The sequence below is a fragment of the Bos javanicus genome, chromosome 2, assembly GCF_032452875.1.
Source record: "Bos javanicus breed banteng chromosome 2, ARS-OSU_banteng_1.0, whole genome shotgun sequence".
Lineage (NCBI taxonomy): Eukaryota > Metazoa > Chordata > Mammalia > Artiodactyla > Bovidae > Bos > Bos javanicus.
The window spans coordinates 14,506,357-14,523,063 of record NC_083869.1 but is presented as its reverse complement, the minus strand read 5'-3'; the positions used below and the strand labels follow the sequence as shown (position 1 = coordinate 14,523,063).

Here is a 16,707-nt window from a genome sequence, read left to right as displayed (position 1 = left end):
ACCCCATTAACTATAGAGTTCATGGAATTCTCCAGTCCAGAATACTGGAGTGGGTAGCCTTTTTCTTCTCCAGGGGATCTTCCCAACCCAGGGATCGAACCCAGGTCTCCTGCCCTGCAGGCAGATTCTTTGTTAGCTGAGCCACAAGGCAAACCCCTAAATTCTGCAGTTGTTATAGTTCCGCCACCAACGAACAGTTTCAGTAAGCCTTCTGCTATGTAGTAGTTTGGGGCTTCCCTGATAGCTCAGTTGGTAAAGAATGTGCCTGCAATTCAGGAGACCTGGGTTTGATCCCTGGGTTGGGAAGATCCCCTGGAGAAGGGAAAGATTAGTCCATGGAGTTGCAAAGAATTGAACACAACTGAGCAACTTTCACTTTCACATGTAGCAGTTTGGAAAATGCAAATAAACCAACAAACAACTTTTCGAAGATGATCTAGAAACTACTCAGATCACTGGCTTTGAATGTAGACAAACTAGGCACAAATCCCAGCGTTTTCAAAGACTCTGTGAATTTAGACAAATAATTTAGGTTCACTGAGCCTCGGTTTTATTAGACTACAATTCTTCCCTTGTAGAGTTGCTATAATAAATGTTTATATAAATGACCAATGGGCAAATCAATAAATGATGCAACATTTCATATTTTTCAACATTTTAAATAAAAAATGTCTTTAAGCTATAACTTGCCTGTTTTTTGAAAGCTCATAGGATCAGGTATGTTGGGATTGGACAGAAATAGGTTTGATAAAGCAAGTATGCGAGTCTTAAATAAGGCTTCAAAGAATTTTTTTTCCTTTTTCTGGGTTTACTCCTACCATGTTGCTATTCTCAGTGTATTATATGAAACTGAAAAGCAATGAAGCTTGATTCATTTATAACACATGTGCAAATCTATGGCTTCTGTGGCTTAATTCACCTCCTTTGGACCTCAGTTTTCACAGTGATAAATGGTGATAACACCTAAGTCATAAGCTTGTTTGGCTGTTAAACGGATAATGACTGTGAAAGAACTCAGTATATTGCCTGGCCAGTAAATACGTACTTAGTGGAGTATAAATTTGTATTCTGTTTAGCACTAATAATAATATAATAACAAAAATCACTTATTATATATAATATACAGCATTGCAATTTAAGATATTTCAAATCCAAACAACAATACGTAAGATTTAATTAGTGAACCTATTACAGTCTACTAAAATGTCATGCTAATTATAATGTAAATTTGATCTTTTAAAATTGTAATGCTCTTTCATCAAGTTTAAATGTTTCCTTTACTACGGGTGGGAAAGACTTCCAGTTTTGTTTAATTTTTCAAGCAATTATATAAGAGCTATTTTAGAAAACTTTGTTTCCTTTTGAGAAAAATCTATGAGTTTTTCTAAAATAAATTGTTTTAAGTAAACATGTTTGTCTATAATGCTATTGTATATTCAATACATTTCAAATAAATTATGTTAAAAATAAGAAAGCATCCAACTTATCAGTAACTCATATGATGATTTCTAATTACAGACGTAGGTTGTAGGTATAGGGATGAAGTTTTTTTAAAATGTCCTAATAATAGTAGAAAATTAAAGTTTTTATAAGGATTTAATGAAGTTGAAAATAATAAACTAACCATGATCACACTAGAGACTTTCGAGCATGCTTAAAGAACTATAGATACTTTAGGCCAATTGTCAGGCTTTTGTTTTGTTCAATGGGTTAAATCTGAGAGGCCAGAACTACATTGCTCTGTGCAACTAGGGGTTTTAGAGGCAGAGAGAAGAAAGAGAAGAGGAGAACTCGTAAGTCAAGAGAAATGAAAGATTAGAGGTTTTGGAGAGAGAACAGAGGTGAGTGGTGACAAATGATGATTTAAATTTTTGCTTTAAAGCATAATGTTAAGACAATAAAGCTTCCAATGTACTTGGAACGGAGTTAATTAGTGGAGGAGCTGAAAAAGGTCTTGAGTAAAGGACTCAGTCAAATTCTGACTATAAATTCTGATTACACTTGCTGGAAGAGAGTAGGACCGAAAAGGAGAACTGTTTAAAGAGCTGTTCCCTACTCAATGCCCCTCCTCTTTAGACCCCTCCGCTCTCCATAATCTCTGCTCAACAGTACAGCATCCAGCCCGCACAAACTTCCCCATCACCACCTTCTCCATTCCCAAAATATCTGTCACTCTTCTTACCCCAGAGTTTTCAGAGGCGACAAAACTCCTGTGAGCTCTTACACTTATTTATTGCAGTTCATTGCAAAGTAGAATTACAGCAAGGAACTAGGTACTGGGTGTCTGAAAATAAAAGTATAAACATTGAGCAATGGGAGTTCAGGGGGAATATTCCCACATTTCCTTTTGCCATTTATCTGTGGATTTTAGATCTTTAAGCTAACAAAGAAAAATATGGTACCACATAATGGATAACATCATTTCATTTATATGAACTCACCAGTAAAATGAGACTTTACTAGAAAAGAGTCAACTCACCTCTACTTGACACTAACAGAGCTCTTACACAGCGCTGAGCAGTAACCTCTGAAGATCCAAAACTGAACATCACATGAGTTCTGCTCTCAAAAAAAACCTATAGGTATTTGTTTTCAACTTAGTAGGCCTTTGTAAATATTTTTGGAATGACCTCATCAGCAATTGTCAATATTTTATCAAGCTCTGTAGTTTTGACATGCGTAACACATTCTGACTGTAATAGCTTATAATACACAGTGGTTCTCATTGGGTGGAGGATGGTGCACACCTCCAAAGGGGAATATCAGAATTTTAAGGCATGTGTAATTGACATCATATTCTGAATCTCCTCCACTCCCACTCCTATTCCAGCACTGATACTGGTATACTCCTTTTGAATATATATTTTCTCCTCCCATTCTGGGACTTGGAAGGCAGAACATAAATATACTAACTGCAGTAGAAATAAGTTTCAGTTCAGTTCAGTTCAGTTGCTCAGTCGTGTCTGACTCTTTGCGACCCCATGGACTGCAGCATGCCAGGCCTCTCTGTCCATCACTGACTCCCGGAGTTTACTCCCAGAGTTTACTCGTGTCCATTGAGTCGGTGCTGCCATCCAACCATCTCATCCTCTGTCATCCCCTTCTCCTACCACTTTCAAATTTTCCAACATCAGGGTCTTCAAATGAGTCAGTTCTTTGCATCAGGTGGCCAAAATATTGGAGTTTAGATTCAACATCAGGCCTTCCAATGAATATTCAGGACTGATTTCTTTTAGGATGGACTGGTTGGATCTCCCTGAAGTCCAAGGGACTCTCAAGAGTCTTCTCCAACATCACAGTTCAAAAGCATCAATTCTTCAGCACTCAGCTTTCTTTATAGTCCAACTCTCACATCAATACATGACCACCAGAAAAAACATAGCCTTGACTATATGGACCATCGTAGCAAAGTAATATCTCTGCTTTTTAATATGCTGTCTAGGTTGATAATAACTTTTCTTCCAAGAAGTAAGCATCTTTTAATTTCATGGCTGCAGTCACCATCTGCCCTGATTTTGGAGCCCCAAAAAATAAAGTCTGTAACTGTTTCCCCATCTATTTGCCATGAAGTGATGGGACCAGATGCCATGATCTTTCTTTTCTGAATGTTGAACTTTAAGCCAACTTTCTCACTCTCCTCTTTCACTTTCATCAAGAGGCGCTTTAGTTCTTCTTTGTTTTCTGCCATAAGGGTGGTGTCATCTGCATATCTGAGGTTATTAATATTTCTCCCAGCAATCTTGATTCCAGCTTGTGCTTCTTCCAGCCCAGCATTTCTCATGATGTACTTGGCATAAAAGTTAGAAGCAGGGTAACAATATACAGCCTTGACATACTCCTTTCCCTATTTGGAACCAGTCTGTTGTTCCATGTCCAGTTCTAACTGTTGCTTCCTGACCTGCATACAGACTTCTCAAGAGGCAGGTCAGGTGTTCTGATATTCCCATCTCTTTCAGAATTTTCCACAGTTTGTGGTGATCCACACAGTCAAAGGCTTTGGCAAAGTCAATAAAGCAGAAATAGATGTTTTTCTGAAACTCTCTTGCTTTTTCAATGATCCAGCAGATGTTGACAATTTGATCCTGGTTCCTCTGTCTTTTCTAAATCCAGCTTGAACACCTGGAAGTTTATAGTTCACATACTATTGAAGCCTGGCTTGGAGAATTTTCAGCATTACTTTACTAGTGTGTGAGATTAATGCAATTGTGTGGTAGATTCAGAATTCTTTGGCATTGTTTTTCTTTGGGACTGAATGAAAACTGACCTTTTCCAGTCCTGTGACCACTGCTGAATTTTCCAAATTTGCTGGCATACTGAATGCAGCACTTTCATAGCATCATCTTTTAGGATTTGAAATAGCTCAACTGGAATTCCATCACCTCCACTAGCTTTGTTCATAGTGATGCTTCCTAAGGCCCACTTGACTTCCCATTCCAGGATGTCTAGCTCTAGGTTAGTATTCACACCATCATGATTATCTGGGTCGTGAAGATCTTTTTTGTATAGCTCTTCTGTGTATTCTTGCCACCTTTTCTTAGTATCTTCTGCTTCTGTTAGGTCCATACCATTTCTGTCCTTTATTGAGCCCATCTTTGCATGAAATGTTCCCCTGGTATCTTTAATTTTCTTGAAGAGATCTCTAGTCTTTCCCATTCTATTGTTTTCATTTATTTCTTTGCACTGATCACTGAGGAAGGCTTTCTTATCCCTCCTTGCTATTCTTTAGAACTCTGCATTCAAATTGGTATATCTTTGCTTTTCTCCTTTGCTTTTTGCTTCTCTTCTTTTCACAGCTATTTGTAAGGCCTCCCCAGACAGCCATTTTGCTTTTTTGCATTTCTTTTCCATGGGGATGGTCTTAACCCCTGTCTCCTGTACAATGTCATGAACCTCCATCCATAGTTCATCAGGCACTCTGTTGATCTAATCAGATCTAATCCCTCCCTTGAATCTATTTTTCACTTCCACTGTATAATCATAATGAATTTGATTTATGTCATACATGAATGGTCTAGTGGTTTTCCCTACTGTCTTCAATTTAAGTCTGAATTTGGCAGTAAGGAGTTCATGATGTGAGCCACAGTCAGCTCCCGGTCTTGTTTTTGCTGACTGTATAGAGCTTCTCCATCTTTGGCTGCAAAGAATATAATCAATCTGATTTCGGTACTGACCATCTGGTGATGTCCATGTGTAAAGTCTTCTCCTGTGTTGTTGGAAGAGGGTGTTTGCTCTGACAAGTGCATTCTCTTGGCAAAACCTTGTTAGCCTTTGCCCTGCTTCATTCTGTACTCCTTGGCCAAATTTGCCTGTTACCCCAGGTGTTTCTTGACTTCCTATTTTTGCATTCCAGTCCCCTATAATGAAAAGGACATTTTTTTTTTTTGGATGTTTGCTCTAGAAGGTCTTGTAGGTCTTCATAGAACCATTCAACTTCAGCTTCTTCAGCATTACTGGTCGGGACATAGGCTTGGATTACCGTGATATTGAATGGTTTGCCTTGGAAACAAACAAGAGATCATTCTGTCGTTTTGAGATTCCATCCAAGTACTGCATTTCGATGGAGAAGGCAATGGCAACCCACTCCAGTACTCTTGCCTTGAAAATCCCATGGATGGAGGAGCCTGGTAGGTTGCAGTCCATGGGGTTGCGAAGAGTTGGACATAACTGAACGACTTCACTTTCACTTTTCACTTTCATGAACTGGAGAAGGAAATGGCAACCCACTCCAGTGTTCTTGTCTGGAGAATCCCAGGGATGGTGGAGCCTGGTGGGCTGCCATCTATGGGGTCACACAGAGTCGGACATGACTAAAGCAACTTAGCAGCAGCAGCAGAACTGCATTTCAGACCCTTTTGTTGACTATGATGCCTACTCCATTTCTCCTAAGGGATTCTTGCCCACAGTAGTAGACATAATGGTCATAAGTTAAATTCACCCATTTTCGTCCATCTTAGTTTGCTGATTCCTAGAATATCAACATTCACTCAGGCCATCTCCTGTTTGACCACTTCCAATTTGCCTTGATTCATGGACCTAACATTCCAGGTTCCTATGCAATATTGCTCTTTACAGCATCAGACTTTTCTTCTATCATCAGTCACATCCACAACTGCGTGTTGTTTTTGCTTTTGCTCCGTCTCTTCATTCTTTTTTATTTCTCTACTGATCTCTCGTAGCATATTGGGCTCCTTACCTACCTGGGGAGTTCATCTTTCAGTGTCCTATCTTTTTGCCTTTTCATACTGTTCATTGGGTTCTCAAGGCAAGAATACTGCAGTGGTTTGGCATTCCCTTCTCCAGTGGACCACGTACTGTCAGAACTCTCCACCATGACCCATCTGTCTTCAGTGGCCCCACACAGCATGGCTCATAGTTTTATTGAGTTAGACAAGGCTGTGGTCCTCATGATCAGATTGCTTAGTTTTCTGTGATTGTGTTTTTCATCTGTCTGCCCTCTGATGGAAAGGGATAAGAGGTTTATGGAAGCTTCCTTATGGGAGAGATGGGTGGGGCCATGCTCAGTAAATCTTTAATCTAATTTTCTGTTGCTGGGTGAAGCTGTGTTCCCTCCCTGCTATTTACCTGGGATCAAACTAGGGTGGAGGTAATGACGAAAATGGCAACCTCCTTCAAAAGGTGCCATGCGTGTACTTACTGCTACACTCAGTGCTCCCAACCCCGCAGGCTAGCACTGACCCACACCTCTCCACTAGAGACTCCCAAACACTCCTGGGAAAGTCTGGGTCAGTCTCTTGTGGGATCACTGGTCCTTTCTCCTGGGTCCTGGTGCACACAAGATTCTGTTTATGCCCTCCAAGAGTCTATTTCCCAGTCCTGTGTAAGTTCTGGCAGCTCTATTGTGGGGTTAATGGCAACCTCCTCCAAGAGGGCTTATGCCATACCAAGTCTGCTGCACCCAGAGCCCCTGTCCCTGTGGCCAAACTGACCCATACCTCCACAGGAGATGCTCAAACACAGTTCTGTCTCTGTGGGGTCCCTGGGTCCTGGTGTGCACAAGGTTTCTTTGAGCCTTCTGAGCATCTCTGGCGGGAATAGGGTTTGATTCTAAACATGAATGAGGTGGTTATACTTGGAGAAGGCATTTTCATGGAGTTTTGGTTGATAGGTAAGATTTTAATAAGCAAAGTGAATGAGAGGGTCCAAGAAGTGCATTACATGAGGGGGAAAGAACAGGATAAAGGTACAGAGAGAGTCCACTGACTTTTTCAGAGGAGAAGGCAAACATTCCAGGGTAGAGACATGTGCTCCAAGGTGATATTTTATAGCACAGAATTATCAAGGTACACACTGCTACTCCCTGGTCCAGTTTGCCAGTGTGAAGCTGGCTCAGATCCTAATCAGTTCTTGGCTTGCCTTGACCATGAGCTGATTGTGTCCCACACTCCCCTTCATGTCCTCTGTATTAATTCAAAAACACAGAAGTGTTCTATTTTTGAACTACCTCTACACTGGAGATAAGCCAATTGAACTTTTAAAAAACAAAGTAGTCCTAATGATGCTAATATGCTGCCAGGGTTGAAAACAACTGAGTCATGTCTTGACAATAAATGAGTGAGTGAATGAATGAGTAACAAAAAAGCACATACTCACTGTGTGAACTGTTCCTTAAGCTTTTCGAGGGTTAAGTGGCTTTTGTGAATGCCACCTCTTAGAACTTTATAATTCTGGTCTTCCAAAGGTTCCATTCTACCAAATGCATACTCTTGTTCTAATGCACTAATAATATAATGTAGAATGCTAGCTGAAGAGATTAAATTAGAAATAAGAACAATACAATAAATATATAATAGAATACATAATTTAATTTACTCACAATTTAAAATATGACTTAAAAATTACTAGCAAGATCTCATTTAGACTGGCAATTACACTTTTGAACCATAATTAGAGAGAAAATGAGAGTGAGCTCTAGTTTTTGTCTCTGAAAGACTTTGCTTCCCTCTGCTTGTCTACTTGTCCCTTCTGACATATAAAAAGTATGCAATATTTTCTCAAAAATAGTCTGGAGATTCACAGTTCTGGGGGTTTAGGAGTTATAACATAAAATATATTATGTTTTATCAAAAGATAATGGAAATAGTAACTGAAATATTTTGTGAACAAATATTTATAAACAACCTTTTATAAGGTTGTAATTATAAATTATTGAATTATAAAGTAATTCAATGCAAAGTAACAAGGACATGTTTTTGTTCTTTTCAAAAAAATGTATTTTTATTCTCTCTAGGGAACAGATGTAAGCATGAGGTGCACTATTAGGGACTAATAGGGATTGCTAGCAAATAAAAAAAAAATCTAACAAAATTTTATGAGATATGAGTGCAGAGTGATATAGGTGTTTGGGAGTTTAAGTACTGCTGTGTCAATGGTTTGACTGAATTCAACTTCCTAAATATGTCTAAGATTGCATTGGACCTTACTAGCAAAGAGATGATTGTCTCTCTCTCTTTTTTTAATTGATTTTTCTATGACTAAAAATGTCAGGTTCCCTCCAAAACAATTTTTAAAACTATTAACCCCACTGAAAAACCTCAAAGGACTTAAGCTTAATTTCATTTTGTATTACATGATTCAGTTCATTTAAAACCATTCAAATTAAAAGAAAAATGAAACTTTGATTTTTTTTTCTTGCAAAGTAGTGCAAAACACTTGATAAATGTTAATTGAGTAATATTGTTTTAAATGAAGTCACTTTAACAATCACTTTATTTTTAATTTCGCTTCTGAAACAACTACAAAAGCTGTTTGCCTTGTTGCACTGATGCTGTGAACTATTAACTTATCTGGTTTTGTTCCTATTTACTGGTCACCAAGGTCCTTGCTCATTCAGACAAGCAAACATAGGTATTATTACTGAAGTACCCAGAAACAAGGCATATATACTCTTAGCCTTCAGACTCAAAAGCCATATCCGTGTATGGGACAAAGTTTCTTGAAAAATACTTAGTCAAGTTCTTTACTTCTCCACTCATACCTCCAGAAGATCCAGGTTTCTCATTTCATGGACATGGACTGAGGTTTTTACCAAGAATAACAAGAAAGTTAAGGGTAGCCTTCAGATTAGAGGTGGGAAAGGTTTGAGTCATTGTTCCAGTGGCAATTTTTCCCATTCCTATGGGACTGAAGGAAAATGGGAGAGGGAAGAGAATTGAAAAGTACAAGAAAGCTAGAAACTTACAGCCTCTGAGACAGGACCCTGGGCTTAGCCAGGCCTGTCACATTTGGGGTTATTTCTAAGTGGGAAAGTATAAAAGATTTAAGAAATAAAATCAGGCATCTACAAGTAAAGGAGAACTTTGTCTCCTCAGAGTGCCCATATCTGGAATTTTGCAAGGTGGAAGCAAGGTAGATGCTCTCAGGTGCAAGGCTTAGGTAGAGTTGGCTATATGCAAGTGAGAGAAAACGTCCAGAAAAGCAGTTTTCAGTCATATGTGAGGAAGAGCAGCCTGTCCTCTAGGCCTGAGAAGCATCAAAAGTAAAGAAGAATGAGAGTGAGCAGACTGCGAGAGCAAAGTGTTGCTGGCCCATAGTGATAGAAATGAGGGATTCACGGTCAGAAGCAGGAGCTAATAGCTTGAAACAGATGGGAGGATATCGGTCTGGAAGGATGAGAGGGAGAGTGTCCAGAAGTCAAACAAGGACTGTGCTTATCCCAAACCCATAACACTTCATTAGTCTCTGGGGACTTTGATGCCAGCTAAAGAAGAAGGAAAAGGAGGTAAAAAAAAATCTTAATTTTTTCCTCCCCAATATCCTACATTTACCAAGCTTGTGTGTGTGTCTGTATTAGTTGCTCAGTTATGTCCAACTCTTTGCGACTCCATGGACTGTAGACCACCAGGCTCCTCTGTTCATGGAACTCTCCGGGAAAGAATACTGGAGTGAGTTGCCATTCCCTTCTCTAGGGGATCTTCCCAACCCAGGGATCGAACCCAGACCTCCCACACTGTGGGTAGATTCTTTACCACCTGAGCCATTAGGGAAGTGCTTGCCAAGCTTACTCTGATTCCATTAAAACATTTAAATAAGTTTATGCACACAAGCTTTCTATAATCATGCAACAAAGGGACTTCAGCTAGAAACTATGCTTGGTCACAGAAAAAGAATGGAAGTTACATTATTTGTGCACCCACTTTGTGGACTAAGAAATAGTATAGTTGTATACTATTTATTAAATAAAAACTTAAACACTTATAGTTTGAAAAATCTGTACAGTATTTGGATACATTTTTTTTTGCCTCATGTTGTCTGTCAGAATCCAAAAATCTTTGCTGAAATAGACAACAGCTATTTGGGTCATCTTGGATAATTCTCACAATATGGCATTGAGTGGAAAACTATACATAAATGAATATAAATGACATGATTCCATTTTCACCAGGTTTTAAAATAAGCAAAACTAAGCTATGTATTGTTTAAAGTTACACAAATAGGAGTAACAGCTTTAAAAAAAAGAGAGAAAAGATATAATTGTCACAAAATTCAGGGTAGTGATTAGATAATGGGAGGGAGAGAAGGAAAGAAATGATCAGGAAGGACTTACAGAACTACTAATCCATGGAAATATTCTATTTCTTGGCCTAGATGGTAGGTTTTCTCTCTCCTTCCCATCTTTTTTCTTTTGCTCCTTCTTCTTCCTCCCTTTGTCCCCCCCTCTTCTGCCTCCTATTTTTCTTTCACCATATAATTGCTTGAGTTTCAAATTTGTGACAGCTACTGTTCTCACATCTTGGGATACATCAGTGATCAAAGCAAACATCCCTGTCCTCACCAACCTTATTTTTATTGGGAAAAAGACACTTGATGCAAAGAACTGACTCATTGGAAAAAACCCTGATGCTGGGAAAGACTGAAGGTGGGAGAAAAGGGGGACAACAGAGGATGAGATGGTTGGATGGCATCACCAACTCAATGGACATGAGTTTGAGTAAGCTCTGGGAACTGGTGATGGTCAGAGAAGCCTGGTGTGCTGCAGTCCTTGGGTTGCAAAGAGTCAGACACAGCTGAGCAACTGAACTGAACTGAACTGAAAACACCCTGATAATGGGAATGATTGAGGGCAGGAGGAGAAGGGGGCAACAGAGGATGAGATTGCTGGATGGCATCATTGACTCAGTAGACATGAGTTTGAGCAAACTCTGGATGTAAAAGACAGGGAAGCCTGGTGTGCTGAAGTCCATGGGGTCACAAGGAGTCGGACATGACTGAACAACAATGACAACAAGAGAGACAATAAAAATTAAAGCTAAAAAGTCAGTTATTTATAGGCTAGAGAGTGATATGTTATGGGAAAATAGTTGGTGAGGATTATCAGGGGGCAAGGGAGGAACATGGATGGAATTTGAAGATTTTTTTCCAGGGGAGGAGTAATTCATTGAGAAGGTGACAACTGAAGCTGGACTTGAAAGCAGAGAGGGAGAAGGAGGGAGGGACATTTCTAAAAAAGATTCTGGTGAAAGCTCTTAAAGCCGAAGGGTATCTGACAGGTAAGAAAGGAAACAAAAGAACAGTGTGGAGGTTAGCGTGGCTGGAGTAAGGAATCATGTGAGAAGAGACGTGGAAACTGAATCAGCAAGATGAAGGAGGTGAAGGCAGATCATATAAAGCTTTAAAGGTAGTAGCATACTGCATCAAAACCCAATTGTTACATTTTAGAAAATTTACAAGCTATTTGTTAAACCGACTTATTCTTAAAAGTAAAATATATAAACTTACAATTAAATAAATTGTATTCAAAACAAAGGTGGTACTTAGAAACCATCATGTGATAATTATTTTGATACATTTTACCATTATCTATATCATAAGCTTAATTATTTCTGCCATTTCCAAAACAGGCCACAGTGGGAATATTCACACCATGGATATTATCAAACCTTCCAGACTGGGGCTTGCTTTCTTGTTTTATTCCTGTCTAAAATGGTGGAGATAATGATAAAAATAAAGATTGACTTTAAAAGTGTGTCATGTCTACAGTTGCTACATTATAAATAGTACAAAATATTGAGGGAATTTCCCCCCACTCTTCAAATACTATTACCCAATTAAACGACAAAGAAGTCATTTGCATCTCTGATGAACAAGTGAAGTTGAATATGCCTTTCATGTTTTTTTAAATTCAGACATGTATTTCTGTACATTCATCTTCCTTCTTGACATAAATAAAAAATCAGTCTGAATGACACCCATTTGTCAGTTGCAACCATAAGTTGACAACAGACACAAGAGTTTGTCAAAAATTGCTGAAAGTATTCTGAGAGAATCAATTAGCTATACAGAATTTATAAGACTATTGTATATTAGTACTTATAAATTATGTATTATACATTCTTTATAGTAATAAACTTATATAATAATAATAAACATATATGTATACGTGTACATATGTGTGTGTATATACATACATTTTTGAGCTAATTGTTAAATTTTGCTAGCATACTATTTCATGTATGTGTATGCATGCTAAGTCACTTCAATCATGTCCGACTCTTTGTGACCCTATCAACTGTAGCCTGCCAGGGTCCTCTGTCCATGGGTTTCTCCAGATAAGAATACTGGAGAAGGTTGCCATGACCTCCTCCAGGGGATCTTCCCCACCCAGGGATCAAATCTGGGTCTCTTGTCTCTGTGGGTTCTTTACACTAGCACCACCCAGGAAGCCCACTATTACTTACAGGCCACTATAATGACTGTCTAACCATGAACTTCCTGATGTGCAAGCTGGGTTTAGAAAAGGCAGAGGAACCAGAGATCAAATTGCCAACATCCGCTGGATCATGGAAAAAGCAAGAGAGTTCCAGAAAAACATCTATTTCTGCTTAATGGACTATGCCAAAGCCTTTGACTGTGTGGATCACAATAAACTGTGGAAAATTCTGAAAGAGATGGGAATACCAGACCACCTGATTTGCCTCTTGAGAAATGTGTATGCAGGTCAGGAAGCAACAGTTAGAACTGGACATGGAACAACAGACTGGTTCCAAATAGGAAAAGGAGTACATCAAGGCTGTATATTGTCACCCTGCTATTTAACTTATATGCAGAGTACATAATGAGAAACGCTGGACTGGAAGAAACACAAGCTGGAATCAAGATTGCCAGGAGAAATATCAATAACCTCAGATATGCAGATGACACCACCCTTATGGCAGAAAGTGAAGAGGAACTCAAAAGCCTCTTGATGAAGGTGAAAGTAGAGAGTGAAAAAGTTGGCTTAAAGCTCAACATTCAGAAAACGAAGATCATGGCATCCAGTCCCGTCACTTCATGGGAAACAGATGGGGAAACAGTGGAAACAGTGTCAGACTTTATTTTTCTGGGCTCCAAAATCACTGCAGATGGTGACTGCAGCCATGAAATTAAAAGACACTTACTCCTTGGAAGGAAAGTTATGACCAACCTAGATAGCATATTGAAAAGCAGAGACATTACTTTGCCAACAAAGGTCCGTCTAGTCAAGGCTATGGTTTTTCCTGTGGTCATGTATGGATGTGAGAGTTGGACTGTGAAGAAGGCTGAGCGCCAAAGAATTGATGCTTTTGAACTGTGGTGTTGGAGAAGACTCTTGAGAGTCCCTTGGACTGCAAGGAGATCCAAACAGTCCATTCTGAAGGAGATAAGCCCTGGGATTTCTTTGGAAGGAATGATGCTGAAGCTGAAACTCCAGTACTTTGGCCACCTCATGCAAAGAGTTGACTCATTGGAAAAGACTCTGATGCTGGGAGGGATTGGGGGCAAGAGGAGAAGGGGACGACAGAGGATGAGATGGCTGGATGGCATCACTGACTTGATGGACATGAGTCTGAGTGAACTCTGGGAGTTGGTGATAGACAGGGAGGACTGGCGTACTGCGATTCATGGGGTCGCAAAGAGTCGGACACGACTGAGCGACTGATCTGATCTGATTAAAATAATGTATACTTTCTTTAACTTATAAACACTACATATATGTTTTTATATATTCTTTTGCAATACGCTGTATCTCACAAAATCTTAAAAACCCTGAACACTAAATAACTTAAAAAATTCTATGTAAACATTAAGGAAACTGAATCAGCAGATAAAAACTAACCCACAAATAAAACACTGAGCTTAATGGTATTTTAAAGGTAGTCCTACCAATTTCACTTAAAGTCAAGAGTTTTCAAACTCCAACTCATTTTATAAGGCTACTGTAATCTCAGTACTAAAACTAGACAAGGTCAGTATGAGAAAGGGAAACAACAGCTAATCTCATCCACAAATATAAATTTTATAATGCAAGCCAAAGTAACATATATATATATATATACACACACATATATATATATATCTTACAAAGGTAATACATAACAATTAAGTTGAGTTTATCCAAGAAACATAAGGTAGTTCAACATTAGAAAATCTATGAATATAATTCACTGCATGAACTAATTAAAAAGAAAAATCATGTGAATTATTTTAAAAAGCTACAGAAAAGACATTTGTTAAAACTAAATGTTTTATTTCAAATTTATTTTCTTAATATTGATGGGAATATAATTAACCTCATAAAGAGCAGATCAAAGAAATTAAGGTATATCAAACCATGCTGAAACATTAAACATCTTCCTTTAAATTCAGAGATAAGCTGAATGCCATCATTCTTTCCATTTCAGATCATTCTAGATAAACTCGCTAGTGTAGTTGTCTCAAAAGAAACAATCATAAAAGGTATACATTTGGAGAAGAAAAAACTGTCCTTTGTAGAAGTGCCTGTGTGTGCCTGCTAAGTCGCTTCAGTCATGTCTGACTCTTTGCAACTCTATGGACTCCTCTGTCCATGGGATTCTTCAGGCAAGAATACTGGAGTGGGTTGCCATGCCCTCCTCCAGGGATTTGTAGAAGAAAAGTATACAAAGGCAAATTGTATTTCTATACACCTGCAAGAAATACTTGTTCACAAAGCAATAAAAATATAAAGTACTGATGGAAAATCCAACAAACTATATTCAGGAATTTTAAACATAGTATTATTAATCATAAATATTAAGTGATTACATAATATATTACATGCTTAGTAGGGTACCTAACATCTAATATCACTAAAAAGTATTTTCTGTCATCATTACTATTGTTATTATTACCAAAGAAAAATAAGTTTTCTGATAAACATGAAAGAAGACATAAGAATGATAAGAGATTTGAATAGGATGAATCAATATTATAAAGATGACAATTCCCCCAAATTTATATCAAAGAGATTCTAATAAAAATCCATTATTTTCCTTTTTTTGGTGGAGCATATGAACTACTAAGCCAAAGTAGGTTTCAAAAGTTTCAGATGATTGATACTATACTGAACACGTTCTACGCCTCTAGAGCAACTACGTAGGGAATATGTCACAAAAAGAAACTAGAAAGCACTGGTATGTTTGACATTTTTAATAGATATTCTAAAATGTCACGCTTGCCTTAAGCTAGCTCTAGGTTTTCTTCTGGTTCTAAACAGCTGTGATTTGCACACAATGCGACTCCAGGAGCGTCTCGGTTCTCACGGTGCCTCCTTTTCCACTTCTTAATCTTCTTTGTGCCTAGTGTTTTGGGGTTTGAATCAATATCAAATAAGTCATAAGATTACTCAGTACCGTAAGAAAAACAGTGCATTCCATTCCAGGCTGACCACCCAGATTTCACCCTGGGACATAACTAGTTTTTCTCAAGTACACATTCTCTTTGAGAAGACAGGAAAGAAAACAGATCTGGGATTCATTTATGGTTTTAGTTTTAGTGGACCTAGGTCAGTTTGGAATTCTCACGTCTAAAGAGAATCCAGACTCTTAGGTAACTTTAAAAAGCAACTCTTTTGCTTCGAGGGAGAACAGATATTTGTGTTTGCCACTTGGGGCTGTTCTAAACAAAATCTAATCTACTCCTCCATCTCAGCTTCAGACACAGGCATTGTTCATGACATAGGAAGGCAGGTCACCAGTGAAAATGAGTTACTCTTATGTGGCACTTTATAAACTACACATTTCTTTTCTGTAAAGGATTTTCTTGGTGGTTAATTGGAAGTATCTCTCATCCACTGGCCATCAAATGTACTCTTTTTTCTCATTTCCTTGATGCCTTGTTCTCAATGCTGCACTATAGACATTCAGAACTCGGGGGCATAAATGGAGACTGGTCAGAATTTATGGGAATGTCTGCTCCTTCATTAGGAAAGATATGATTTTCCCAATAATAATATTTATTGAGGGTAGGAAAAGCTATGTGATTTGTCTGAAAATCCATAGGTAGAAAAGTGACTCTCTCCACCATTTCCCTCCACATGCCTCAGTAGAAAGACAGCCACATACTCTTAAAATCTCTTGTCTGCTCTTGAGTAGTACAGAAGAAGGTAGAGATTGGGCAGAGACTTAAGATGCTAAGGAAGGCTGAATAGATAATGAAGGCGTTTACTCACTCTAAATGGATACCTTTAACCAAAACGAGTTTGGGATGGAAGAAAGCATTTTTTTTCCTTTTTGTGTTTGCCATTCAAGGGCTTTACTTTTTGAAAATGCCCTGTATCAAAAACGAATGTGTAAAAATATAAAGATAGAGCTACCATATGACTCTGCAATCCCACTCCTGGGCATATATCCGGAGAAAAACATGATCCAAAAGGATACATGCACCCCAATGTTCACTGCAGCACTGTTGACAATAGCGAAGACATGGGAGCAA

The 16,707-nt window shown here is 38.5% G+C and overlaps 1 protein-coding gene across 9 annotated transcripts in view; it reads right to left on the bottom strand.

The window, feature by feature from the left end:
* Positions 1–16,707, bottom strand: part of PDE1A (phosphodiesterase 1A) — a 395,792-nt gene that overhangs the window by 25,238 nt on the left and 353,847 nt on the right. For 3 of the 9 annotated variants that reach the window (XM_061433627.1, XM_061433620.1, XM_061433591.1), the window contains exon 15: positions 15,241–15,572. The exons of 4 other annotated variants lie outside the window; for them this stretch is intronic. In XM_061433627.1, coding sequence (XP_061289611.1) covers positions 15,454–15,572 — 119 coding nt within the window. In that variant the 3' untranslated portion in view covers positions 15,241–15,453. Of the gene's footprint in view, positions 1–15,240; positions 15,573–16,707 lie in introns of those variants that run through there. 2 more of the 9 variants (XM_061433636.1, XM_061433666.1) reach the window with 1 other exon arrangement.